The 27,699-nt window shown below is 40.2% G+C and overlaps 4 protein-coding genes across 4 annotated transcripts; 2 read left to right on the top strand and 2 right to left on the bottom strand.

The window, feature by feature from the left end:
• Positions 1-409: 409 nt before the first annotated feature.
• Positions 410-10,120, bottom strand: tmtc1 (transmembrane O-mannosyltransferase targeting cadherins 1). Its single transcript, XM_058068537.2, has 19 exons — positions 9,665-10,120; positions 9,044-9,221; positions 8,406-8,479; positions 8,093-8,269; positions 7,864-7,945; positions 7,240-7,343; positions 6,376-6,565; positions 6,083-6,204; positions 5,709-5,876; positions 5,443-5,556; positions 4,749-4,892; positions 4,327-4,435; positions 4,036-4,138; positions 3,736-3,871; positions 3,109-3,253; positions 2,302-2,439; positions 2,057-2,179; positions 1,806-1,883; positions 410-1,597 (listed from the first exon to the last, which is right to left on the bottom strand). The coding sequence occupies exons 1-19, from the start codon at positions 9,958-9,960 to the stop codon at positions 1,472-1,474; spliced, it is 2,607 nt and encodes an 868-aa protein (XP_057924520.2). The 5' UTR covers positions 9,961-10,120; the 3' UTR covers positions 410-1,471.
• On the top strand, positions 3,031-22,803 carry LOC131126243 (galanin peptides). The gene is given in 12 exon segments (XM_078794518.1): positions 3,031-3,890; positions 5,763-5,928; positions 6,068-6,216; positions 6,382-6,546; positions 8,415-8,509; positions 9,008-9,097; positions 20,330-20,447; positions 20,513-20,593; positions 21,055-21,132; positions 21,134-21,287; positions 21,585-21,656; positions 22,508-22,803. Coding segments are annotated over 5 exon segments (432 nt in total). The 5' UTR covers positions 3,031-3,890; positions 5,763-5,928; positions 6,068-6,216; positions 6,382-6,546; positions 8,415-8,509; positions 9,008-9,097; positions 20,330-20,447; the 3' UTR covers positions 22,555-22,803.
• caprin2 (caprin family member 2) lies at positions 10,365-17,308 on the bottom strand. The gene is made up of 18 exons (XM_078789133.1): positions 17,163-17,308; positions 16,153-16,404; positions 16,000-16,062; positions 15,622-15,708; positions 15,161-15,399; positions 14,629-14,711; positions 14,319-14,400; positions 14,070-14,244; positions 13,731-13,916; positions 13,560-13,601; positions 13,378-13,503; positions 13,142-13,226; positions 12,727-12,776; positions 12,563-12,658; positions 12,005-12,104; positions 11,812-11,888; positions 11,311-11,362; positions 10,365-11,169 (listed from the first exon to the last, which is right to left on the bottom strand). The coding sequence occupies exons 2-18, from the start codon at positions 16,387-16,389 to the stop codon at positions 10,595-10,597; spliced, it is 2,355 nt and encodes a 784-aa protein (XP_078645259.1). The 5' UTR covers positions 16,390-16,404; positions 17,163-17,308; the 3' UTR covers positions 10,365-10,594.
• Positions 22,804-23,644: 841 nt separating the features above from the next.
• On the top strand, positions 23,645-27,014 carry cfdp1 (craniofacial development protein 1). Its single transcript, XM_058068554.2, has 7 exons — positions 23,645-23,892; positions 24,225-24,348; positions 24,525-24,759; positions 25,177-25,274; positions 25,640-25,750; positions 26,262-26,423; positions 26,689-27,014. The coding sequence occupies exons 1-7, from the start codon at positions 23,829-23,831 to the stop codon at positions 26,783-26,785; spliced, it is 891 nt and encodes a 296-aa protein (XP_057924537.2). The 5' UTR covers positions 23,645-23,828; the 3' UTR covers positions 26,786-27,014.
• Positions 27,015-27,699: the final 685 nt, after the last annotated feature.

Here is a 27,699-nt window from a genome sequence, read left to right as displayed (position 1 = left end):
ACTTTGGTCCGATGTCTGCTAATTAAGGATGTTTTCAACCTACAGCAATTAGTTGACATGGTTTTCCCACTCCTCGGGTTTAAAGGGTGCCTTCTCCAGACGGGTTCATTCTAAAAGCTACTTGAGAATAGTGGTAGTGTCTTGGTAGTGTCTGTGTGTCTTGGGTCTTTATCCTGTTGTTTGTCCTACGTATTTGGCTCCAGAATGTCTTGAGATTTAACTGTACCCTGCACAGATTAAAGACACCCTGTGCGGAATGCAGCGAAGCAGCCTTAGAACAGAAGCGAATCTCCTCCACCATGTTTTACAGCAGGTATGGCCTTTTCTCTCTATGCGCTTCATTTTTGCAGCGGTTAACAGCTGAAGCGACTCGGTATCGACAATTTTATTCACGTTATTTCCTGTTGCTCCTCTCATCATTTGTCATTTCTGACATAACCACAAATCTGCTTTTGCAAAATAATTATTTGCTCACCAGCTTATTTTGTAGCCTCTTACACAGACATAAACAGTCCATTTTAATGGTAGGTTTATTGTAACAGAGATAGAATGTCAACAAAAAATAAGGTTATACATTGATTTGCATTTGATAGAGGGAAAGAAGTAATCCCATAACCTAAGACTATTTGGTATTTGGTGGAATAGCTGTCTATATGTGCCCTGTGATTGGCTGGCAAGCAGTCCAGGGTGTACCCCGCCTCTTGCCAGAAGTCAACTAGGATAGGCTCTAGCATAACCCCTTGACCCTAATAAGGATGGATAGATGACAGGTATTGATAACTGAATAATTTCAAAATATGCACACCACAGCATCAAATCTCCAGGCTGCAGTGGTGTACACATCCCAAATAATGAATACCTAAAGATGCAGGTAAGCATGTTTTGGTACAGCTGATAAGTGGCGTCAAAGGACAGGTCCGGTCTGAGGTTGACATACACTAATCATGGACATGAATGACTTATTTTCATTGGGACAGTTTGTTTGTTCCAAGAAGGAAGTACCCGGAGAAAACCCTTGCATACAAATAGTGTTGAGGTGGAAGCTGCTAAGGGCCATGTTACTAGATTTAGTTACTAGATTTTATATTTATTTAACTTGAAGAAATTAGGGAAAATTCAAAATACATTTTTGTTTTTAAATATAATTGAATATGTACACAGTATAAACATTCTACCCTTCAAATAAATGATCAAGGGCCCCCAATGAATGTTCATTCCCATGATGCGTATGTAAACATGCGACTGGAACCGTACACGGCAGTATGTACTGCCCTGTTACAGTTCCTCACTTCAACCTGGAAATCCTGTGGCTCAACTAATCCTCATGAGTCCAGAAAGTACTTAGTTCACCAACCCAGTGTCAGATTAAAAGGATCAGTCAGCATCCCAGCTGCTGTCAAGGCTACCGAAGGTCAACTGGCGGTGAACCCTGGGAGGTTTCCGGGAAAAGAGCGCCGTCCGAGTGACTTGACTACGGCACCCCTGTCATCCTCTTCTCGAGCCGGTCCAACTTCTCCAGATTCTCTTTCAGCAGTTTGGAATCAGGATTCAGACTCAATGCTCTCTGGTAGTACATCCTGGCTGCCGCGTAGTCTCCCTGGGTACACAAATACACAGCAGATGGAATGGAAGCCACTTGTATCCACTTTCTTAAAGCCATTCTCCTTATGTCTCTGGCCAAAATAACATTGTTGCTGTGAGTCACATGGTCTGGGGGCCATCCGCCATCTTTAGATGATGGATTTTTTTCCATGTATTTCTGTTGTAGTATTCCACCAATTATAGAGTGAACAAACATGTTTCACCTTGATATGTTGAATTCCTCCCATGTTCATCCATGCTTGGGACTGATCAGGTTTGAGTTCCACAGCCAACTGATAGCTCTAGGAAGAAAAGACACAATTTGTCTCTAGATCTGGTGACATTTCAATCCCCTTTGGCTAAAGTTCTCTGCATGTAACCTAAAGGCTCCCTGCGGGTGACAGGGTGTCAATGTGGGCGGCATTGTTGGCTGACCCAGGACGAGGCGTAGAGAGACAATGAAACAGAACAGTACCTCGAAAGCCAGGTCCAGCTGGTTCATCTCTCTTAGCTGATTTCCTTTGGAGAAATGCAACTCTGCTCTCACGGTGAGATCACTGGGATTCTGCTGCAAAGCCCTGTTCAAAGCTTCCAGAGCCTGGCACAAACACATACACTAAAGTCAAAATAAAGCCGAAATCCATCTAACTGAGAGACAGATTTTGGATTATTTCATAGGATATACATTGGATGGTTATAACGAACATATAGTACACACACCTCTGTATGGTTGCCATGCTTGCTGTACATGGAAGACAGCAGGCGGTAACATTCGATGCAGCTGTCGTCTCTAGAAATGATGTTGCGGGTCATTTTCTCTGCCTCTTCGGTATGACCAGCCATGGCTAAAACCTGAGCCTGGTTGGACACACAAGAAATGAGCATGTGTTGAGATGCCAGTAGGCAATTTTAAGATTGAATTATTAGTTTCTCACTTGTTAGTTTCTTAATATGTAACATTTAGTGTCTTGTCTTTGGGTCAAATACAGTGTTTCATGTGATTTCTGAGATTTCAAACGTGCGGGGGAAGAATACTTTCAGTGACAGCAAGAGTGGGCGCTCTTTTCGCTATTAGACAATCTTTGACGTTTTCTCTGTGAAGTACAAGCTAGCAACTGCAGAAAAGTTTGAAAAGCTCATAAACAAGCTGTTTACTCTAAAACGTTTGGGCCTTGGGTAACTTTCGTCTTGTATCGTGTAAAAAAAACACTTCAAATTGTGTTCGCAAATGTTCCTGAATTATTACTTTGAATATGTTTGGCAACTTGGTGTGCTGTAGCTAGCAATGCGTCCCTGTGTTTTAGCTAGCTACTAGCTACTAGCTATATTGAATATACATGTATAGAGATTAATTGTATTTTCTGTATGTTACAGTTACCACACACATACATGCACCTCGAAGCAAGCTTCACGAACGCAAGAAAAGTAAGAGTTTTTTTTATTGGTTCGCTGACCGTCTACTAGCATACAGTCACTTGAGGTGAGGCAGCTGATTTACTGCTATTTGTGTGAATGTGCTATGCTAACCAGTGCCAGCCAAATGTCAGTGTTCTCTGGCTGTAGGCTCACAGCCTCCCTGTAAACCTGCAGGGCTTCATCGTAGTTGCCGGTGTTGTAGTACAGAGCTCCAAGTGGGACCAGGATCTCCACCTTCCTGGTCACTTGAAGTGCCCTGCAGGCAGAGGTCAAGAATCATGGTTACTGGTTTGGTTGTGTGTTATGATGTCACTGTCTTTTAAATGTCTTACAGCACCACAAAAGTGAGTACTCCTCATACATGTCTGCAAATATTTTATTACATCTTTTCATGGGACAACATTGATAAAATGACACTGTGATACAAGATAAAGTAGTGAGTTGTCATATTGCATTCAGCTTGTATAACAATGTAAATGTACTGGCAGTATACCAACATAGTAATGACCCTAAACACACCAACAAGACCCAAGAAGCTGAGGGGAACGGTGATGGACTGGCCAAGCATGTCTTCAGACCTATTGAGCATCTGTGGAGGTTACAACATTGTGTACCTGTGTTGTCCCATAAAATGATATAATACAATATTTGCAGAAATGTGAAATCACTTTAGTGAGGTACCATATAAAACTTCTGATAACTATAATCCAGCAGGCAAAGAAAAATGTGCAATGTTACCTCTTATACCAAAACTCTGCCTCTTTGTTCTTACTGGTGGAGCGGAGAAGGCGGCCCAGGTTCACCATGGCAACATAATGAACTGGTTTGAGATTAATGGCTTGGTGATAATGAGCAGCTGCCAGTTCCTCTTTTCCTGTTGAAGAGAAAGGCCAGTAAGTAAAATCAAAAACAGGTATGAATCAATGTAAGCGGACCCTTGTTATGTCAAAAGTAATGAAACACATGTTTTACAGCATTATAGCATGGTAAAAATTACTTTCATTGAATGTCTAGATAGAACAGTATTGGCTAACTTACCAGTATCCACCAGAAACACTCCATAGTTATTATGCAGGTCTGAGCTGTCTGGACAATTCTCTATACCTTTCAAATAAGTTTCATTGGCTTCTGCAAAGCGCTTCTGTGGAAGAATGCAGATATAAATGCATATATAAATTCAGAATGAAACCGAAAGCTGAAACTTCTTCTGAATAAGACAATAAGATAAAACAGAAGCACCGTCCTCACAACAGGACACAAGCCTTCACTAGCCTCTGGAATTTAGAAACACTAACAATCACACTACGGACACTTTTTTTTTTTGGTTACCTGGTCAGCATAGAGCGACGCCAGACTGGAATAAGCATCAGCAAAATGTGGACCAAAGCTAATTGAGTCCTTCAGGAGTATCTCTGCCTCCTTCTCCTTCCCCTGTGACCTGGATGAGAACATCTTCACAGTTACGTTTATCGACACCTTCGTCAGCCAGCTGTGATCATGATCGCTATTTTGTGACTTTTTAGCAACGTGAGAAGAGTTACACCTTGCAAGTACTGAAAAGTAAGTGGACTCACGTTAAAACCTTGTCCTAGCAGACTGACATGTTCCCTTCATACATGTATGAAAGTTAATACTAATCAAAACATAAGACTTTAACCACTTCCTCATTCATCATACAAGGTAAGCTAAAGCATGTGTCCATCCACTTTCCATACCGCTCGTCCTCATTAGGGTGTGTGCGTTTGACTTACTTGAGAAGGTTTCCCAGGTTAAAGAGTGCTCGATTATGCTGAGGGTTGGTGTCCAATGCTTTCCTGTAGTAGCGCTCTGCCTCCTCGGGGCTGTGTGTCAGAGTGCCAAGATTGTTCATCGCACTGGCATGCCGGGGATACAACCTGAAAATGAAAATCATTTTAATGAGAATATATGTAATAAAGAAAAGTGAAGAAAATGAGGAATGGATTTACAGGCTAATGTGGGATGTATAATAGAATATATTTATGATGCAATCTGGATGAAGGGGCGAATGCAACAAATTTTTGGTTTGAGTCATGTTGGCAAAACCCCTGTAGTCACGTTTACACGTGTATTACCAATATATAATGGACATAATAATTCTTCTTGGTGTGGCTATTGTCTCATCAATTGAACAATACAAGACAAGACACCTAGTGACCAGTGTGGATCACTACACATCAGTCTTTCAATGCATTTTATTGATTCATTTAGGTTTGAAAATGCTTCATTGAGGCCCAAAAGACATACAATTTGCTCATATTTGCATATTTTTATGAATTATAGGCAGTAGACAACCACAAAACAGCATGAGTTATCAATTAATGTATTCTGGAAAATTGTTATTGAGTGAAGCCGCAAAATCCAAAGTGCGATATTTGCAACATAGATGAAACATTGTTAGACAGTTAAGAGGGCATAGAGTCAGACCTGAGGGCCATGGTGTAGTGGTAAGTGGCTTCTTGGTACCGACTGTTGTCCTTCAGGAAGTTGGCATAGTTGTAGTGGACTTTGGCATTGTGAGGCAAAGTCCGGATACCAGAACTGAAACAAGGAGGAAAATAAGTCAAATAAAAACAGTGATTGTTAATTGTCCAGATTCAGACTAAGGTCCATGCATTCATTCAGAGATTAGGTAAATTTAGTGTGTACCTGCTCTGTTTGTTATATATTATTGTGACAGAAAACACACACACCTGAAAAGGGCCTCCCTGGAGAGCCAGACTTGATTCTGCTGAAACGTCTTCCAGGAGAAGAGCAAGAGGAGGATCAGCATTGAGGCGCTCAGGACGGCTGTCCCCCAACGGCCAACCAGTGAACTTAAACGACTTAGACCATGAACCACCAGGATACAGTAACCCATACTTGCAGGAGGAGAGTCCAATTAGCACATTTATGGAAGAAGAGGAGAAAAATGTAAGTGGAACGATTCCTTCTTTTTGCTCTAGACTCTTAATATCAAATTAAATTTTCACTTAATTCTGCACACTTCATAACTGTGTGTTTTTAAAAAGTGAAATAATAATAAAATGTACTTCTGACTTTGTTACAGTAGCCCGCAGACACTCACCTGGGCATGTAAAGAACCCTCTCAGCCACAACAAATCCCACCCTGAAGAAAAGGTTACTCGCAGGAATGAAAGGAAACACCAAAAACAATATTCCCATCAACACCTCCTTGCTCTTTTGTCTCTAGAAAAAGGGGTGAGAAACAACATAGATAGAGAAAATCACATCAAAAGTAAATATGATAGAAATATTTACTGAATTAGTCAAGACGTTTTTTTTATTAGTTATGGCAGAATAGTCCATTATCAAATATCCAACAAGGGCAGAAAACGTGGGAAATCAAGGTGTATTTACCTGCAGGGATCGGATACAGTTGAGGCAGAGGGCGACCATCACCACAGCCAGTAGAACAGAGGCCACGTTGCGAATGTCACTCAGCGATTCGATGAGAGGAATGCTACCCACTTGCCAGTCATAGCACAGCACGATGGGGGCCAGCAATAGCCAGGTGTTGAAGTGCAACAGGTAAGAGTATGTCAAAAATCTGAGGATAAATGCACATGGCGGGCAAAGATGGAATGGACAACATCAACATCATAAAAATTATTTATTGTTTAGGATTCTGATTTGCTGTTGTTACATATATCCTTATTGTTATCATTAGCTTAATAAGTAATGTGATGTTAGTCATGCGTATATAGACGTTAGATACCTTTATATGCAAATCAGTTACTAACACTGTTAGTCACATTTATTAACATCACATTTATTAATTAAACCTGTCACACGGAGATGCTTAACATCTCCCACTAATACATAGTACCTCACAAAAGTAAGACCCTGCCTTGCATTATTTAATTACATCTGTTGACACTGTATAGCTTGTATAACAATAACAAGTATACAAGAGAAACTTGTTGACATTAATATCTAACCCCTGGCAACAAAAGTGAGAACATTTATGCACCGCCCCCCACCCCTCCGATATAATAGTAGGGGAAACCCAACAAGCTTTTGATTCTCCCAACACTACTTTGGGAGGGACAATAGCAGATCTTGTGTAGAAGACCAGCAAGATGAGACTATGGCAACAACAAAAAAAGACTAACTCTAACTAGAGGTGACCCATATACACAGGACATCAAAAAGATGGTCCAGTAGCCGAGCCAATTTCACCAAGATGCAAACGATGAGCTAGTACATGCACGTATTACTGACCTGGTGAGCAAGTAGGGAGCAAAGGAAGCGGGATTGTCCTGTTCAGAGAAAAGAGGCATGGAACCTCCCATTAACCACAGTCGAGCTGATATAACAGCCACTACCTGAAAAAGGTAACAAACATGATTGAAACGTGATATAATGCAACAGACATGTGCATGCTGTTGTTCTGTGTTCCATGGAACGGAGTGAGCCCTTTTCTCAGCTATACAGTCTCTTTGGGTGGAGGCGGGGCTAGTAACATACAATCACAGTGCAGACGTGTATAACGCAATATATTTTACTTTTCTTAAATATAATGTTAAATTCTCATCTCATAAACCCAATCTGGTTTATCGCCTCATCTCAGGAACTGTCTCCTAACACCCCTAGTTATTCATGTTTTTATGACATCCATATTTTGTTTACACAATTGACAGAATGTAGGCAGAAGGCCAGAAGTGTGTTGTGATCACTGCTTATTTAGTAATATGATGTTATGTTTACATCATATCAGACACACAAACTAATATTTTATTACCAACATATTTAAATGATTGATCATTATTTGGAATAATTATTAATTACCATAACGACCAGTGACATTAAATTGGCCAATTTCTAAAACACTGAATGCATACTCACATAACCAGAGACAACAAAGGCTCGTTTGATAAAGGGTGTCCATATATGGAAAAGACGTCTGAATCTGGATCCAGACAGGTGACTACAGAACAGAAAGACGAGAGACTCAAAATGAACTTTCCATTGTTGGACTATTAAGTACTGGCTATGAAAATGATTCGTTAGGTAAAAGAAAACAAAAACTAAATGTACTGTACAAAAAATAAAAAAGCATTGCCTTGGTGCTTACCTGAAGAAAGGCTTGCCGCAGAGCACTAGAGCATCATAAAACATGCACACGCCAAATACAGTGATACCCGTCTCCTTCACCAGCATGGCGCTAGTGCCTAGCAGTAAACTGGTGAGCAGAGACCCTGCTGAGACTGTCGAGGGTGCCGAGTCCTCACAGGCACTCACACCAACACTCCTGGGAGGGGAAAGCACAAATGAACACACATAATGTTCACTCAATTTGGTATTGTATTCTATAGTATGTTGTCGTGAACATTAGGAAATGTATTGTGTCTACACAAGTAAACAGTGACGATGTGAAGTCCATATACCTTTTATAGGAAAGGAAAGTCAGCAAGAACAGCAGACAGGCCAAGATGTCAGCCCGGCCCACGATTCCAGACACCTACAAGACAAGACAGACTTCACTACTCTTGTAAGATGCACAATGTCTCTGCAAAAATCAGCTTTTACTGTAAATGCTGCTTAATAATGAAATACCACTATAAGTTTCCAAATAACCTATCATGTAAATATGCTGTATGAAAACATAACTCATGCAAACTGAGGGAAAAATTGTGGCAGAAACTTCGGATGTTATCCAAAAACATCCGAAGGGGCGGACGCTAACCGAGGTTCCACTGTAAATCACTAAATTACATCCCTTATGTCCCATAATGGTGAATTTAGCCACAAGAGTCACAATTTTTGGCTTCATACGAGAAAAATAACTTCCCAAATGAATACGATTTGAACAACATAAACTGTTTACATAGTGATAACACATTTTTGTGGCCACTTGTTGCTAGGCAGAACCCATGGAGCTTCTTAATTGATGCCCCAAAGAAAAGAAAATCACATATTATACATTCAACATCACATATTAATATGTTTTTTTCATATTATAACTCCATTGTCTCCCCTTGTAATACAGGAGGAGATGACTACATGATGTGTGTCATGAACTCACAGCCTCAGTGTGGACCGGGTGCACAGCAAACAGGACGGATGTGATGAAAGCCAGGTGAGGTTCTTTAAATACACATTGTTCACATGTGTGCATGAGCAGGCAGGTTACAGCGCAGTGCAAACACACATTGACCATGTGGAAGTACAGGGGCGTCATCCCGCCCAGCAGGATGTTCAACCTAAGACAGGGAGGGAAAGATACAGTAAAACCTCATATCCATGATGGATGTGCATTTGCATGATTGCTGGGGTGACGAAATGAATGTTGTATGAATTTGCAGCGGTAAGACACCTACTGTAAAGGTGGAAATATTCTGCTTTGAGGTTGTTTCTGACCAAAATGCACATTTGCATTAGTGTATTTTATTAATAAACAAAACATTAAAAAATTATAGAAAAAAAAAATAAATGACTTAGCTATTGAGAGCATTATTAAATAGTCACCTGTAACCCAAAACTAAGGTGGCTGTTTTGTTCAGATGGATATACATGTATGTACCATTGTATATGGAGATGCAACATGGCTACCTTAATGACTAATGTCTAACATTCAATGCTAACACTGTACCAATATAAAGATGGCTGTGTTTGTGTTGGTACCGATAGGAATGTAACAACTTACTTAAAGGTGAGAATGCAAAGCGGTCGGTAGGACTTGTGGCTCGAATTGTCCGACATCCTCTTGCCCCAAAAATCATTACGGAAGATGTTTTTGACACTGGAGCTCGGTAGGACGTCCGGGTTGTTGACGATAGCCCAAACATCGTCGTGCACCAACTCCCCATGGATGGAGTTGCTGTAGCATAGGATGCACAGTGCGGCTAAAGCCACATACCGACTCGCAGTCCGTACCGTCTGTGGCCGTCCGGTGTTGAGAGGATGCGGGTTGATATTTCTCTCTTGTCCCGGTGCTGTCATGACGGCCCTGACTTATCCACAGGCTCTTGTGGGATGTAAATCAACGGGGTGAGACTAGATGCTTCGTCCATTTCGCGAGACAGGAAGTGTCCATGGAGGTGAATTCGAAGAGGACAATCCGTTGTCCGTGTTACCTTCAAATGCAGTGGGAAATTTTTTGATACTACGGTGGCCGATAGGGGCATACGCGCCGCAATCCAAACGCTCCACACAATCACAAACGCTTTTTTGCTGTTTAAAGCAAAATAAAACAGCTGCAAATACAAAAAAAGACCTGGGGATATCCCCACACAAGTCTGTTAAACACAAAGCACAAAATATATTATTGAGCCCCCCTCCAACATCCCACTCCTCACCAATGAGGTATGGTAAAAAAAAAAAAAATCCAATCACACAAACCTCACTGCTCATACTTTATTGAGGTACACAAAAGAGACCAGTTGGACACCTTTTTTTAAATTCAACATACTGGCCTTGTGTTCGACACCATACCCACCACCAAAAACAGTCCTTCTTTCCTGAGTGTTAACGAGTACCGGAAAAGCTTCATTGGTGATCTTTCACAACAAATACTCTACAGAAATGTCATCCAGTTGTTCCGCTTCGGTACAAAACCCAGGAACCAGACAGGAGTTCAATCGTGGTAGAGCAAAAAGCCAGAAAAGGTGCTGTACCTCCAGGTGCTTCCGTAAATAGCGCCACGATGCAGCCTCAGCCACACCTGATCTCCCTGGAAGAGAGGCAGGATGGCGTGGTTGCTGGCTGTCTCGTGATCCGGCGAGCCATCATTGGCGTACGCCGACACCATCACCTCTTCGTTGCACATTAGGTTGATATAAAGTGGCACGTTGATTGCGAGCTTAAGAATATGAAATATGAACATGTAAGTGCCGTTAACAGGACAGGTGAAGCGACCGATGTGGCTGTCGTACATCTCCCCGAGGTTGCTATGCAGCTGATCAAAAACAATGGGCTGGTCTAAGTTGCCCGGGGAGAAATTGGCGGTGCGAGAGGCGGTGAATGCCACTCGCAGCGGCTGGGAGACGGGATAGAGTTGCATAGGGAGTAGAGCGGTGTGATGGTGGCCACGAGGACTATGTGGAAATTCTAAGATGGAGACGGGGAGGGAATCACCATGTCCTGAATCCACCATTGTGAATTCGCCCTCACGCTCTGGGCTGCTAACCTTTGAGGACTCACTCCAGGCTGCTAAAATAGAGTTAGAAAGGAATAGAGAATGTGTAGCAACAGATGCAGAAAATTAGACTATACATTCAGCTATTTATAGTAGCTACTGCATCTTGACAAATGATGGTTTCCTACACACATTGCACCACTTCAATAACTTACCACTGGAATGATGCTCTCCTCCACATCCGTATATATGGTGGGATCCAGAGTTCTGTGAATATATCAAAAGCCCATGAAACACCTCCTTTCATCGGACTAGTGTTTTTATTCATTTCAATCAGCGAAGCAATCAAGCGTTTACAGCCAGCGACACCTGTTGAACGTGTGACAGGCGATCATGATCATAAGTCGGTCAGAATTCAAAAAGCCATTACCTACGCGTACTTGAATCACCCATGTGCAAACAAACGCATGCAAATTTCCACTGTGAGCTCTTCCATACTACATGCCTCTGAGCTGAAAAATATGATATTTGGGAGATTTCAATTCAATACAAGTATACATTTAACACACATTATATAGAGACATTATTAAATGTTTCATATTTTAATCATTTGTATTTCATATTTATGGATCAACTTTTAACTGTATGATTAATTATATGTATAGTATATGTCCAGACTTTGGTGAAGGATGTATAGAGCTGAGAGATGTACTTACTCTTGAAGCACAGAAGAGAGGGTCAGAGTTCTTGAGATGAGCCTGAATAGTTCCCCCTGCCAGACAAAAATTTGGTTCTAGAATCAAAATGTAGAGTAAATTAAATAAGTATATTCATAATTTATATACTGGCATTTCACAAATAACACGATCACAAGGCAATTTACACACGGTACATACAGGACAGACTTACCCCGTGGCTGTGACTGTTCTTCTGATGGAGCAAACTCAGGTGGTGTTTGAGTGCTAGACGTGGTGTACCTGGGCGCTACCTCGCCACCACTACCTAAGGCCTGAATTAAAAAAGAAAAAGTAATTGACTTGATTCTTCATTCATTATTTTCATAGCATTCATGCCAGGCAATTTCCAGCAGACTTGAGGCGGTGACTTTACAACAAACTAGGACTGCAACTCATGACTATTTTCTTAGTCGATTAATCGACTAATCAATTAGGCCCTAGACAGACCCAATCAATATGAAGCAAATCCTAACACTGAATGTAAAATGTAAATCGCCGAGTCAAAGCTGATGTATATGAATATACTGCCATATAATGCTATGGATGACGAGGGAAAATAAAAGTGTGTATGTTGGGGGTGGATGTATTGCAGTTATTGTGACCTTCTTCATGGATATGATTGTAGCTCTAATATCACTTTTGTATAGTCAGTACCCGTTGGCAACAAGAGATCGCCAGCTCTTTGTAGCCAAACAATGACAAGGAAAATGTTAAGTGTGTTAAATCTTACATCGGAGGAAAGCTCCAGTCCATAGCTTTTTAGGTACTGATCGCCATTTGTCAGACTGCTTTTTCGTTCGAGAAGCCTGGTGGAGATTGGGGTGGACTGCGAGAGAAAAACGATTAAACTTTAGCCACAAATCTGACAACAGTCACAGCTGGTTGATCGCTTACATGCAATTCCTTTGGATGGGCATCACTTGAGCTTCTTGAATGTCTCTGAGCTGTTTGTAGAAGGAAATCACACATTGAGAAACGTGACTCGCCAAACACTAGCTTTATATTTATATTCAGCATTAATTGTAGGAAATTGCATCAGCCCAAGCTTGTCTCACTCTCCCTCAAAACATACCGTTTTAAATCACATTTAGACGATATCTGATTGCAAAAACATAGTTAATGTTTGTCTGAAAACATGCATAATAATCTGAATAAAATGTCAATGTTTGGCATTGTCGCAAAAACCAGGCGATACTATATACAGAGGAAAAAGTGAATAAACATTCAGTAAAGACTACACAAATTTGTACAGTGCAGATCAGAAGTCAAACCAAATTTGAGAGTAAAGCAATTTCCAGGTCAACATTACCCAAAGGAGAGGACGATTCAGATGGCTCCCTTTTCAATCTCGAGTTTCCATCATCTGGAAATGACTCACAATCCAGAAGAGAATTCTGCACACCAATTTCAAATGTTTAACAAAAAAAGCGGACGCACAAGGGGAGTGTATCTAACCCACCACCCCACCAGATGAGTCCATGTCTTGTATTGATTTCCTAGTGTACTGGTATACATTAGGTCATCAATAGCTACTACATACCCCACCTGCATAAAACTGAAAGAGCCACAAATATTCATCATTAGGTTTTCCAAGTGCTGTTTCCTCAGGATGGGGTCTTTGGATAAGGTTGACAGGGAGCTTTTTAGTCCGGGTAAATCCATGTGGCCATCCTGTCAGGAATCAAAATCAAATAATTTTCTTGAGATGCTGTTGATTTTATACTCACAGTCTTGGTAGTTTGCCTTCTTTTAGTTTTCCTCTCTTTTTCCTGATTAAAAAAAAAAAAAATCTTAGCATTTATGTATCGTGTGGTAGAAAATTACATGCAGTGGTTTTGTGTTTGAGTTAGTAAGAAGTATTACAAAAAATAATAATAATGACACCAAATCTAAGCTACCTTTCTGCTGCCAGCCGTTTTGCTTTTGTCAGTAACTGGGACTTTGGGGATCAAGGTGGCTGCTCCTTTCCATGGCTTGTGGACTGCAACTTTAGGTGAGGTGCCTCCATCTGAATCCCAGCAGTCAGGAGGTTCCTCTACGCTCATGACCTGGAATTCGCCCTTCCGGTTCAGAGCAGCTAGAGTCTTTATAACACACAAATAACTGTCAAGAAACCGACATACCCACAAACTCAGTATATTGAAATGTAAAATTTAATGTCATTCCTAAAATCTAGTAGAAATGGCAGAATTATATAAAATAATTATCCATGTATAATCAAGCCAAGTGGTATTTACCTCCCCCGAAACTTCAGAGGGTGTCATCTTCGATATGTCTGTCAGATGCAAAGAGATGAAAATATGTATATTTAAAAAAAATACAACAAAACAGGTGCTTGTTACGAAGGCCATTGTCGGTAGGAACTTCAAAATGAGTTTGAGGCCATGTGCATTAAAGTTAGATTTATTTACGCTGTGGGATATTAGGATGAGTTGTCCGTCACATATGGGAGTCAGTGAAGGTAACCACTTCATATCAGTTTGGACTCACCTGGAGTCTTTTTGGAAGGAAGACAAGTGAAGTATTTGCAGTTCAGCAGTCTAGTGAGATCCTCTTTGAGCAGTTTAACTAGACAAAAAAAATGGAATATTGGAAATATATTGGAAACTTTGCAAACATTACAAGTCATTTGATACAGTACATTACTTAAGAATAGTCTGGAATGTATGTTTGAGAATGAATTTTAGTTACAGAAATTGGGAAAGTATTTTGTCCCTGAATATGGAATATGAATAGTATGTCATATTAGAAATGACGAGTCAATTACGTATCTATACATCATATTTTCATACACACATGTCGATCCAGCCACAGGTTTGTCTTTTCCCTCCAGAAGGTCCATGTAGATCAGAGTTGCTTGCTCCATCCTCTGTGCTAAACTTCAACACATGAAAAACGCCATACAAATTAGTCTTTGGTAAATTTAAAAAAAAAAAACAGTGACTTTGTCAAAATGACCAACAACGCTAAATTACAGTTTTCTTTAAATTTAACGATCCACCCTCTCTATACAAGTGTAGACTTAAATGTGTCCTTTTTGAGGGGACCAAAATGTTCTGGATCATCACTTATTATCTGAACCTATGCGATATTAAACACATTTGCTGTAATTATTTGTAGTACCAACCGGTCAAGGAACGAGAAAATCTAATTGATGCTATGAAAGAAGCTGGCCAAGAAAAGACACTGGTGAAAAGCAAATCTGACAAGTGGAGTGTGTCTGATACAAAATGCATATGTGCATGAAGTAAGACAAACGTATTGCCAAGGAGAAACACTTGACCTGTAAATATAAATATATACCAATCTCCAAAGAGCCAAAAATCACCTTAAACTGTCACCCTGCCTCATTGCAAGCAAGTTGGCAAGCTGGCTCAGGTTGTGCAGTTTCTGGGCTGGAAGGTAGGGTGCCTGGTTGAGTCCGTTAAGCAGGTCTTTCTTTACATGCTCCTCCTCTAGGCTGGTAAGGAGGTGCTGGATCTGAAGCACCATGTTTAGCTGCCTCTTCTCTCCCTCCATCCTCACCACTTGCTCACGCTTTACTGCTCTCTTCTGCGACCTCAGCAGCTGTCAAGACATAGACAGTCAAGCAGTGCATTCGCTCACGTAATAAAAGACCCTATTTAATAAAGGCAATGGTTGCTCCACAAGTAATTATGTCTAACCAACAAAAGGTACAATATCAACATCTCCCGTGTTACAGCTGTATCACAACTTCTTTTTTGTGCAATTGTTCATCTTTTGTAGGCGTTGATGAAAATATGCAAGAGAAAATATCTTGATTCTTACAGTTTGTGTCAAGCTTTCCAGGGTTTTGTGTAGCTCCTGAGCAAACTCCAGATTGTGCACCACTCGTTCATATTTATCAACAGCGGCCTAAAAATCAAAACAAATGTCAGTGTGAATGCTTGTTTGTCTATATGTGCCCTGTGATTGGCTGGCCACCAGTCCAGGGTGTACCCCGCCTCTCGCCCCAAGACAGCTGGGATAGGCTCCGGCACATAAACGGTAGAAAATGAATTAATTTGAGGGACTGGAGACAACTGGAGATGTGATTAAATGAAGTCAAGTGACATATTGATACAGGTGCAACATCGAGAACAGTGCACTTCAACCCATTTTGAGTCACATTTATACATTTGATGCTATTTCAAAATCTGGACTCACCATTTGGTCTTTGTTAAGAGTCTCACCACAGTCAAGCCTCTTCTTATAGTCCTCCAGTTTCAGCTGTGGCAGCATGACAAAAATCTGTCTGTCTGCAACACGCTAACATTCAAACGTCTTTCACCACATACGAAGGGCATTGCTGCCGCCTACCTTCTTTTTCTCCAAGTTGCGAACCTTATGTTTGAGGCAAATAAGGCCGTCTTCTATGTAGCTTTCATACCCATGATAGGCTGCGGGGAATTCAAAGCTCTCCAAGACGCACAGGCTCGCGGGAACATCTCCCTTTGGGCTTCCAACCATCACGGTGTCTTCCGGTCGTTCCGTGCTCTCCGGCGACTCAGAGAGATGAGTGACACCCATCTTTGGAGATGATGGAAGCTGCACCATTGTTCGGCTCCACCCCTAGAAGTGGGGGACACGCGAGTTTCATCCATTCATTTGCTATACCGCTCATACTCGTTAGGGTATGCTGGAGCCTATCCCAGCTGACTTCGGGTGAGAGGCAGGTTACACCTTGGACTGGTCACCAGCCAATCGCAGGGCACACACAAAAATGTTGTGTTTTTCTGTCACTCTTCATTATGGATAACGGTGTATATTAAATATGATGTTATATTTTAGGTTTAAAAAATGTGTGGAATTGTGTGGCAGGAAAAAATAGATTATTTTTATTTTTGTGTGTTTTGTCTCTGAAATATTAAGAATCCTGAATGCATGGCTAAAAATAACAAAATATGTATACTAATTGAAAACAGTAAACCACCTATACCACCACCAAATAATTTAAAAAGAAACTCCTGAAATATGACTTCTAGAGGTGGACTTCCAACAGACCTGAAATTGTGGTATCGATGTGATACCAAATAACACCAGCATTTTTGTCGCCGATACCAATACTCTGCAATTAAGCAGCTCCACTGCTACAATTCATATGAGACCGTGTGTAAAGTACCTTCACGCAAACGGCATTATTTATTATCATAGTAATAATACGGCACTGAAGTGAATAAAAAGAGAAATGTTCGATTCAAAGTCGCCTCGAACTTTTTGTAGGAAACGTCGTCGGAGCAGAGCTAATCAATCCACAATTAACTTTGGCCAACAGGACACCCGGTCCTACTAAAGGAAAGATGGTGGCTATGGCGTCAAAGGCTGCCTACCTCGTTTCTCCGTCTTGGGGGGTTAATTCCAAGCAGGTGACGACCACGTCCAAACCAAACTGACTCCTACTCGTTCTAAGTGAGAGGGCTTCTGGGTCTAGTATAGCCCTTATATACATACTTCCGGTTCTGCTTTTCGGGTAGCTGGGATAAGATGGAGTGGATAACTGCACACTGCCGATATCGGTGATCAAGTTTGATATTCTAACCCGTATGAACCCAGGAGCACTTTGAAAGTCCAAAAACACAGCTTTGTGCTAGACTTTAACTCATTGAGAGAGCTAAGGGGGTCGATTCAACTATCGATGGTATCGATATCAGGGTCATATCGGCATCGGATTCATGTTTGTTTTCACACTCACAAATATGCGTGTTTTTGCAAGCAGGTTCTAAGCACTCCACACACAGATGCCCGAGCAGAGAATCGAACCCACATCTTCCCTGTCTCCTGACTCTGTCACCTACACGCTAACTATATTTACATGATATATTGCTAAATTGTCCGCAGATTGTTTATCCTTCCTATCATACATTGGCAGAGATTTTAAACATTATACATCTCAAATATTGATCAAAAATCGGAGGAGGCTGTGCCAAAGTAAACTGTACGCACTCTTAATGAGACATACAGGAAATAACGTAGAACAAACTGACCAATCACAGCCTAACAAGGTTCGATTTCGGGGAGAGCACAATCCAGGCTTGTGTAAGACAAATGTGTCATTGCTAACACGGCCAACATACATTCATTCAACATTTGTAGAAAAGCTAGCCTGGTTCTAGAAACGGCTGTGAAAAGTGAATCTTAATGGAGTAGAATTCCTTGTTTATAAATAGAATAAAACCTGTTCACAACCATTTTTTTTAAACATTATTAGAGCCCTCTAGACATGAAATAACACCCCTATAGTCAATACCCTTGACAATGGTGGCTACTCTCTCATCAATGTAACATTACTGACACCTAGTGACCAGTGTAGAATACTACATCACACATTTTTGTATCATCTTTGTGTCTTGTGAACGATTTGGTAATGGTTTAATTTCATTTGAACATGCATCAGATTCCAATTGAGTGCATCCCATAATCAGTTCCCAGTTCCACATGTCCAAAAGGAGTAGGAAGAAGCAAAGCTTATTAAATCATATCCTACATCTTGTACTTTTACAATCAGTAACTGTTACATTTGTTCACTTCCTGCTTTCCTAATAATTTTTTAAAATAACTTTATTTCATTCATTTATTTATTTATTTATTTATTGTCACACACCAAAGTACGTCATATCTATATTTGTATTTTCATTCATGTAGTGATTTTATACTTGAAAATGCTTCATTTAGGCCAAGAATATGTAATATTGGTTTAAATATAATGCATATTTGTGAGTATTCATTGGCCATAGTCGACCAGGGTGAAACACGGTGGCAAGTAAACAGAAGTGTAACTTTAAGAACGTGAGGTGGTGTTTTGTTTGTGGTTCCAGCCCCGTGACGGTCAATTCATAGGCCTGAAGGCTACATCTTAATATTGTACTCTTAATTCATTCTCACACGCTAGGAGAAAATTGTGCACTTTTCTTCACTTTTTTTTCTTTTGCAATTACCTTTTGCCTCCAAATAACACATAATTGTGCTAACGATATAATATGTTTGGATGACTGTCGTTTCCTTTTGAAGTCGACCTAAATGGTGAGTGATTAAGTGTAATTTGCACATATTAGTACAAGTGGGTGACAGAGTGACGTCAATCATTTAAGGGTAGACTTAATGCTTTTTAGTAAGTCATTCTCATCTGATTGGTTGGAGTAGGAGCAAGTTATAATATTGCTGGATATACTTGCAAACAGCCTATTTATTATGCATCTCATTATATATACTTCATAACTCGGTATTGTTTGTGTGGCCTGACTTCTGAAGTAGGACGGAACAACGAGGCACACTTCATAATCATTCATAAACACAGCGGAAATCCACAAATGATTTAATCCAGCTATATTCAAAGACAAGTATCCATACTAAATATAGTCATGAATGGGTTTGGAATGAAATTTAAGAACCACAATATGGTTTGAATTGACAAAGAAGCAGGATTGAAGAAAACCAGAACACTCGTAAAGATAGGTGGGCGGTAGCCGTGGTCGGGGCTGCAGTGTTGGAGAAACATGACCCTTGACTTTAGTCCAAACTGGACAAATACAGTAGTAAACTTTGTAAGGAATAAAGATCAAATGATTACATACAAATGTTCTTAACATCAGTTATTATAAAAATGATAATGTCTCACATTTCAGTCTTTTACTCCTGTTCTTCGCCATCCTGTTCTGTTTATGATATTTGTCCTTGCACTGTGTGTCCTCCAACGCAGTCATGTGATTATGTGTGATTCCAGTTACCATCAGTAGTACCTGTGACAGGAAATACCCAGTGGGCGCTGGCTGGCGTGGCGGTCTATGAGAAAAGACATATCAGTCTTTAGTTTGACTATTGTATGGAACATGTCAATTATAATCATTTCACGGTGAATCATTTAATAGCAACATTTTTCCTCTGCTGGGAAGATTATTAGCATGAAAGACTAATTATGTATATTATGTATAATTGTATACACAGTGTCTGAAAGGCTGGCCAGTGACCATTCTGAAGTCTCTTTCAGGCTTGTGTGTTTTGCGCTGCTTCGTCATATGAGTCCTACAACAAAAGTGTTTGATATAATCTATCCATCACATCCATTTTCTTCTTCTTCTTCTTATCCAGCAGTCTAAGGGCTCGGACTTTCCTCAGCACCACTTCATCCAGCTCTCCTGGATGTCCCAACACCAGTTGAGACTCTGCAGTCATCTCTGCAGTATTGAAACATTTATCTCACTATCGCTCGAGAAAGACAAAGTGTAAATCATAACTTGTCCAGGACGCTTTGTCATGTTTGTGTTTTGTTTTATGAACTTATTCATTGTCTTGTCATAAAACAGAAGTTTCACCAAAACTACACAGCCTTGGCTGCCATTGGCTGCCATAAACTCAAAACCCAATCCAACAACCCAAAGGACAAAGTTGCCAGTTTTTCATGATCTTATCTTATTCATATATAACCCCTACCGCCCCCCTTGGCTAAAATGTGATCATTACGTGATGTCATGGGATTTTGCTTTCTCTTATACGTGAGGAGAGGGCTGCTGACGCTGAGCAGGAGGACAATAAAAGGTGAATGAAGTGTCCATTTCCTCACTCAGCCGTTCCAGCTGGACTCAAGGAGGAGCAGACAGCGTTTTCCCATCTTTACCAAGGTAAGCTATGCTTATGAATTAATATTCCTCTTCTGAACCTCAATGAGTTTTTACTTCCTCCTTAGATGAACAGGTGCTTTTGGATTTTGTGTGCGACACTCATCTTGTGTGGAATGTTCTCTGACACCATCCAGCTGGTTATTGCGGTAAGTTACAAATATGCCATTTCATTTTATTTCATCAGTACTTCACTGAACAAGTTTAATACATGTGGTTGAAACCAAAAACTAACAGGTCATTCTCTAATAAATAAAATAAAAACTCTCTCTCTAGCTACCAATGGCGGTCTTATTATCATTATTGCTATTGTGACAAATGCGTCACGTCAGGCTTTCCAGCCTTTTTCTATGTCTGGTTCGTTGATGAGCTATAGTAAAGTACAGTTTAAGGGTTTTTTTTTGTTTTTTTAATTTTTAATGTTGTAATATTTTGTCCCGTATCGAAGAACGAGGTGATATGCCCATCCAATGACATTATGTGTACCATAGTAACTGTCCATAAAGTGATATATATAACACATCATGACTGCTTCAAGACTCTTCATCCAATATCATCCATATCATCCAATTGTGATATGAGATTCATGCCTTCCCATTTGATCCTGCAGACAAAGGAGAAAAGAGGCTGGACTCTCAATAGTGCTGGCTACTTACTAGGTCCACGTAAGTACTTAGTGCACACCTACTGTTCAGCATGCAGTATTGTTACACAAACCCCCAAATTCACACCGGTGTACTGTTGGTATACATACAGATGGAATACACGGACATACAGTATTGGGAGACAAGCCTGGTCTGGCTGGCAAGAGAGACATGGACCAGGAGGAGGACTTCACAACAGGTTGGTGTGGATGTTATAACATCCATTTTAAATGCTTTTCTTCCGTTTATGTTAGGGTTCATGTTCCCCCCATTGAACCGTAGCTTTGCACTCATGCAGCCCCAAAAAATCAGTTACATTGAGCTGACATTTATTTTGGTTACGTAGCCGTTACACTTTATTAGCAATTACAATGGCAGCATAGACACAACTTCATGGGTTCCAGTACTGGGCTCCTACGGTTTTAAATGGTTAAAAGTGTTGATTTACTATACCTATACTTCAAAATATGAACATTATTTGTTGCTGTTTTCACAGGTAGCCAAAGGAAAGCAGATGAGGACATTGTCGACACTGTTATTGACTTCCTGTCATATCTCAAATTTAAAGGTACTGACAGCCGTCCCTCTACACTTCACAAATATAAAGCATTCAAAAGACACATTCAAAGACATTGAAGCAATGTAGTATTCCACACTGGTCACTAGGTGTCAGTAATGTTACTGCAATGTAGGACTAAATCAGGGGTGGGCAAACTTTTTGACTCGCGGGCCGCATTGATATGACAAAATTTACGGGGGGGGGCAGACTATATGTTTTACACGTAACAGTCCACCTGGTATTATTGTATCTGTAAAATTGTCATGCAATCTGCTATTATTATTTATTATTTTATATTTATATTTAAATATTTTAAAAATAATAAAATATTATAATATTTACAATAAAATTAAAATAATAATTATTATATTATTATTATGTAAAATATGTAAATATAACAATAATATTATATATAATTAATATAATAATTAGCATTAATATAATAATTATAATAATCATAGTAGTTCTAATAATAATTATAATAATCTAATAATCTAATAATAATAATTATTATTATTATTATTATTATTATGTGCTTGTGTCCCTTTTTCAGGAACACTTTGTAAACAACAGAGCATGTCAAAAAACGAAATTGATAAAACCATCAATAGGTTGGCTCAGGCCATGATGCCAGGTTGTATGTTGACTTTAAATGAAATACTTTGGAAAGATTGGGCGGGCCGTATTCAAACACTTGGCGGGCCGGGTGTGGCCCCCAGGCCGTAGTTTGCCCACCCCTGGACTAAATAATCACATATATATCTCTTCTGTTCTTGCAAGCTGCTAATCAGATTTTAGTACCGTTTTTTACCACTGCAGTATTTTCAAGTATGCTCTGAAATATTGTTTGTAATTTGCAGAAATGGTTGCCTTGAAAAGCTTGGGGTCATCTGTGACATCGGATTAAACGACCCACCCATTGACGGTTCACACGCTTCTACTCAACTGTTTGGACTGAAATAACTGTTGTTAACTGTTACTTGTCACAATAATAACCAGAATAATAGTAATGACCATCAGGTTGAGCTTGGTTGTCTCCCACTACAGACATGATGATATTTTATGAATAACACGATGCAGTTGAATCCAGACCACCATAATGTAATACCTCCCAGTGTGCGTATAATCAGCTTGACAATGGGGTGAAATAAAGAAACACAATGCACTGGATACTTATTTGGTTCATTGAAACCTTTACATGTTGACTCTGACAGGCTAAAGCACTGGAATCAAAAGCACACTCTCATTACAAATGACAAGCATTTAGCAGCTAGCTAGACCAAACATGGGCAAATTACATTCATGCCACATGATCATGAGAATTTTTGAACCACACACGAAATAATCCAATAGTTTCTGAAAGTAAATTGTATTAATAGTGAATTTAAAGATACACCATTTCATCATTACGTTTCTTAAAGACACGCGATTTGTAGTTGTTAATGTCATTAACAACTAGTTCTTTTTTATGAACGGAATGAACGATGTCCCCTAAAATACCCGTTCAGTTCGTTCAATTGCAAATGTTTTTTTTAATTGGCTGGAGAGTCAGTTCGCCGTTCCTTTTGCAGGGCGGGACTATCTGCGTGCTTGCCTGTCTTATCCCACAGTCGCCCCTCGCTCTGTGGGTGGGTGGGGTTAGCTGACCGAAAGACCGAGACCGAGAGATTGACCTCGTTCATTCCGGTTACAAAAAATAACTAGTTCTTTTGACCCGTTCGTTCATTTTGACCACTAGTCATCACGTGTTGTTGCGCGGTTGAGTCTGAACGAACTTGAACATGAGTGAACGGACTGACTCGACACGGCTGACCGAGTCTATCCCAGGCTAACGACCAATTGACCAAAATGAACTAAATGAAATGATCCGGTTCCCTGAAATGAACGGTTTTGCCCACCACTACTCCCGAGGTACATTTCTTTCCAGTAGATGGCGGCAGTGCACCGAATAGCTGGTTTGCCTATCTACAATATTTACCGAAGAAGAATTAATAGTAGAAGAAGATAAGCGCATGCGCCGTGTACAAAACTACCATCCACTTTGTTCTCTTATCCTCCAACAAGCAGAGGTGTGATTATGTAAATCGAATGTAGCGCAGTTTCACCGTGTTCATTACACATATATTATACATTATATCCTTAATACATTTTTGTCAGCGAGGCTTGAGTTTGAAGTCAGAGATGAACTGCTTTGACGATGACGACAGTTCTTCATCGAGTGAAGATGCAGATTACCTGCCATCAGGTAAGACGTTAGGTTGGGATTTGATGCCTTTATCATCAAGAGTAGTCTCACTGTGGTACAAATGTAACGGAATTGAGCTGTACTAATACTATGTTGAGATACGTATGTACAGCATACGGATAACTATATTACCTCATAGCATTACAGGACTTGAAATAAGAGTTGCAGTTGACAGGATGATAATAAAGTACAGGACATTAACTCAATCAACTTTGTGTTGGTAAACCCATATCTTATGAGAAAACAAATATGTTCAAACAGAAACAAATAACCTATCATCTCCTTTATAAACAAATGTGACACTGATTGAAATTGATTGTCTTTCCGCTCAGATGATAACCTGAGTGAGGATGATCTTGATGAGTGTGAAAAGGAAGACCTTTTGGATGAAAGCAATGTGCCGCATCCCGGCAGTTCGACCAGGAAGAGCACCAAGAAAAGGGGAAACAGTATGAGGTTGGTGGAGTTGTCAGTCACAGCATAGAAATGAACTGTACCTGTATGTAGTATGCAGTATTCCATCTTAGTAGTTGTAGTAGCAACACTTGACATCATTGTATTGCTAATGCTTTAATACAGACTGAGATGTAAGTATTTTCGTCATAAAGTCTATTACACTCTTATTCACTCAGAATCCCCAAGAACCGGACGAGACGAGTAAACAAAGTAGACCAAGAAGAGAATGGAGGCGCTGCAAAGGAGGCTGAGCCCCTGCAGGAAGGTGGGCAAGAACGGACCCAAATACAGAAGACCAATGAAGAAGGACAGAAGAAGCAATCAGATGACCTCTGGGCTCGTTTCCTGTGTGATGTTGGCTCTAGACCCAATGCATCCACATCCGCTGCACCGTCCCACACCCCGCGTGAGGTAACTGTTACCATGACAACACCATAAACTCATGTCTTCAATGTTGCATCAATATCTGGTCGTGATGTGTGCAGTTATTAGGTATATACATATGCGTTTTCAAGCATACAAATAGCAGTAAATAGCAAATGAACGATAGTATTCCACACTGGTTACTAAATGTCAGTAAAATTACATTGACTGAGTTAATTATGTCTCTTTTATGTCTACCACATTGGGTAATATGAGTGTAAAGGTGACTATAGGGGTGTTAGTCCATGTCTAGGTAGCTCTAATATTGTTAAAGGTACTTAGGAGGTAAACAGGTTTTCTATGCAGTAACTACTAAAATCTTTGACTCAGGTCTGGAACCAATTAACCACGATAGGGATTAGTGTACAAGGTTTTGTGTGATTATCTTTTTTTTTAATTCCTTAGGCTGATTCTTCAGCGTCAACAACAACTGAAACCCGGGCAGCAGATCCATCTAAAGTCACCATCATCAAAGTTTTTGACTTTGCCGGGGAAGAAATCAGGTATGATGACTCACTATTCCCACATATTATATTTTGCCATTATTTCTCTCCCTCTGGCTGACATTTAGTTATTAAAATGTGGTGCAGAGATGGAACAAATATACAATGTTACTGCATTCACATCTGAGATTACTTTTAGTAACCTTCAGCCAAAGCTTAGTGGAGCTCCATGCAAGAGTTTGCCTGGTCTGGTAACAGAATGACAAAAAGGAAGAGCTGGCGAATGATGCCAAGGGAGTTGGGAGCACAGTCACCATTAAAAAAATATATAAAAGCAGTGCTAACAGAGGCTGGGTGAAGCAACATATTTAAAGAGTTTACATTTGTCTAAGGCTGCATAAGATATTGATTGTTTATTTTGTCAGGCTCAATAAAGAAGTATTAGCAGACTCCAAAGAAGCAAAGATGCATCTAAAGAGCCAGTGCACAAAAGAGGAGGGGCGAGATGAAGAAAATCCCACTTCTCCCGGCCCCAGGTAGTAACAACTCATGCACATTTACACAAATATGGACGATTCATGTATGTTATTTCCACATCTTATCATGTTTGTATTGATGTACTTCACCAACATTCCTGTCTCATGTTTATTTTATTGTCTGAAAGTTACGCCTTCCTCCCACACCCATTGGAAATATGCTTTAAAAAAAGGTTTAAATAATGTTTTATTGGTCAACAAAGGATTCCTTTGCAACATCTTCAAATAAGTACAGGGCACAGATGAGCACATTGACAGGAAGTGAAAACAATGGGCCGTATCGACATTATTATGAAGCAAAAATAACTTTTGGCCATGTCTACCGTGGATGTGTGCACACTTCCTGAGAGTCCCCAGAGGCTGCTGATGTCCCTTTTATTAATGCTCTATTCAGACCCACCATCGTTTTTAATAAAGGGATCAAATTCAAAGTACCACTGTTATTTGGCATCTTCAAGTTTAACCCAAAAACTTTTCCTAAAGTTAACTAGAATTGTCAATTTTGTGTTAGCAGTACAAAGCGGCCAGCGGGGCTGTCCGGTGTGCTGAGTCGTTTTGGGGGAAAGAAACAAAAATTGAGTACACTGGAGAAGTCAAAGATGGACTGGGACGCTTTTAAATCTGAGGAGGGCATCACCGAGGAGCTGGCAATCCACAACAGGGGGAGAGATGGGTAAGACGTTTCATAGCTTTGTTTTTTTTTGTTTTTCTTTTTTTTTCCCACTATGAAATGACTTGAAATGCATAACAAATCAACACTATGTTAAAGTCAGTGGGCCCCCGGCCCTCAATTTGGACACCTGTGCAGTAGCGGTGTGCGTACGAATGGTGCATCGTCTATCTTGTGACGTAGAATGTCATGTTTATCCTTTGTGTGACTGTGTTTTTGAAAGTCGGCCTAACATGCATATTTGATGCTTTTTTTCCCCCCTGTTAAGGTATGTGGAGAGGAAGAACTTCTTGGAACGTGTTGATCACAGACAGTTTGAGATGGAGAAAGCAGTGCGTCTAAAAAACATGAAACCTTCTTCTTAACCACATGTTACAGTTTCTATGAGAATCTTATTAGTCTGTACTGCAGTCTTTTAAGAAAACATTTGATTTTTTTTTCACAGTGGATGTAAAGAAGTTGTGGGAATCTGCTTAACTGGAACATGTTCTCTTTTCTTCCGGTTATGAATTTAGTCTCAGTGATCATCATTGTGTGTTTCACTGTACTGTTGTTGTACTTTATTGTCGTTGACAATAAAGGGCATCCATCTGCTGGCATCTACCGTTTTTGTTCCACGGCATGCATGTTGTTGCTGGCAAACAGACACCAGGCTTTCCACCAGAATTGATTATAAATATGCAAGCCACAATGCAAATGACAAAACCTACAATTGCTTGGCCATTAAAAATTGTTAGCTCTATCGTACTCAATATCATACAGTAAAATATTACAACTTGAGTCTTTTCAAGATTAATATGTGAAGGCCGAGTGTCTTCAGTCATGATTTACCCATCAGTCCTTGACCCATATTCATTTCTTGCTGACTGCTGTGGTGATGGCAGAGTCTTTCCGCAGGCAACAGCTGGGACAACCCCAAGCCGAGGCCCAACACCAGGCACAGGATACAGCAACCCTGCTAACTTGTTGTATAGATTTTTTTTCAATATAAATGTACACTACAAACAACAAAGTCACAACATGACTGACAATTCTCAAACCGTCTTCTCAAACCACCGCATGTTAATTTATTTTGACATCATTTGGATGTTATTGTGAAAATGCACTTTTATTTTGAAATGTACCGAACCCGGGAATTGGATGTCAACTAAAGGCACTTGAATTGAATAGTACTTCCGTAGTATGCCCTGCGCTGGTTTGGCCGCCATAATGGTAAGCAGAATCGTAAGCCGTAAGTCATATTTTCTGCGGTATAATGGATTTTTACACATTGTATATA

The sequence above is a fragment of the Doryrhamphus excisus genome, linkage group LG2 (assembly GCF_037039965.1).
Source record: "Doryrhamphus excisus strain RoL-2023G ecotype Guam linkage group LG2, RoL_Dexc_Guam_v1.1, whole genome shotgun sequence".
Classification (NCBI taxonomy): domain Eukaryota; kingdom Metazoa; phylum Chordata; class Actinopteri; order Syngnathiformes; family Syngnathidae; genus Doryrhamphus; species Doryrhamphus excisus.
The sequence above is the reverse complement of the archived record's forward strand: the minus strand, read 5'-3'. Positions and strand labels throughout refer to the sequence as shown.

Excerpts from the sequence above, each read along its gene's own strand:
- tmtc1 (XM_058068537.2), bottom strand. The coding sequence starts at position 9,960 with ATGACAGCACCGGGACAAGAGAGAAATATCAACCCGCATCCTCTCAAC. Across the intron at positions 7,344-7,863 it reads CCTTTGTTGTCTCTGGTTAT|GTAGTGGCTGTTATATCAGC; the intron begins GTGAGTATGCAT and ends TACCTTTTTCAG. Across the intron at positions 5,557-5,708 it reads TCCAGGGAGGCCCTTTTCAG|TTCTGGTATCCGGACTTTGC; the intron begins GTGTGTGTGTTT and ends TCCTTGTTTCAG.
- cfdp1 (XM_058068554.2), top strand. The coding sequence starts at position 23,829 with ATGAACTGCTTTGACGATGACGACAGTTCTTCATCGAGTGAAGATGCA. Across the intron at positions 24,349-24,524 it reads AAAAGGGGAAACAGTATGAG|AATCCCCAAGAACCGGACGA; the intron begins GTTGGTGGAGTT and ends TTATTCACTCAG. Across the intron at positions 26,424-26,688 it reads CACAACAGGGGGAGAGATGG|GTATGTGGAGAGGAAGAACT; the intron begins GTAAGACGTTTC and ends CCCCCTGTTAAG.
- caprin2 (XM_078789133.1), bottom strand. The coding sequence starts at position 16,389 with ATGGTGCAGCTTCCATCATCTCCAAAGATGGGTGTCACTCATCTCTCT. Across the intron at positions 15,709-15,999 it reads CTCTTAACAAAGACCAAATG|GCCGCTGTTGATAAATATGA; the intron begins GTGAGTCCAGAT and ends TTTGATTTTTAG. Across the intron at positions 14,245-14,318 it reads TCCAAAAAGACTCCAGGTGA|CGTAAATAAATCTAACTTTA; the intron begins GTCCAAACTGAT and ends AATATCCCACAG.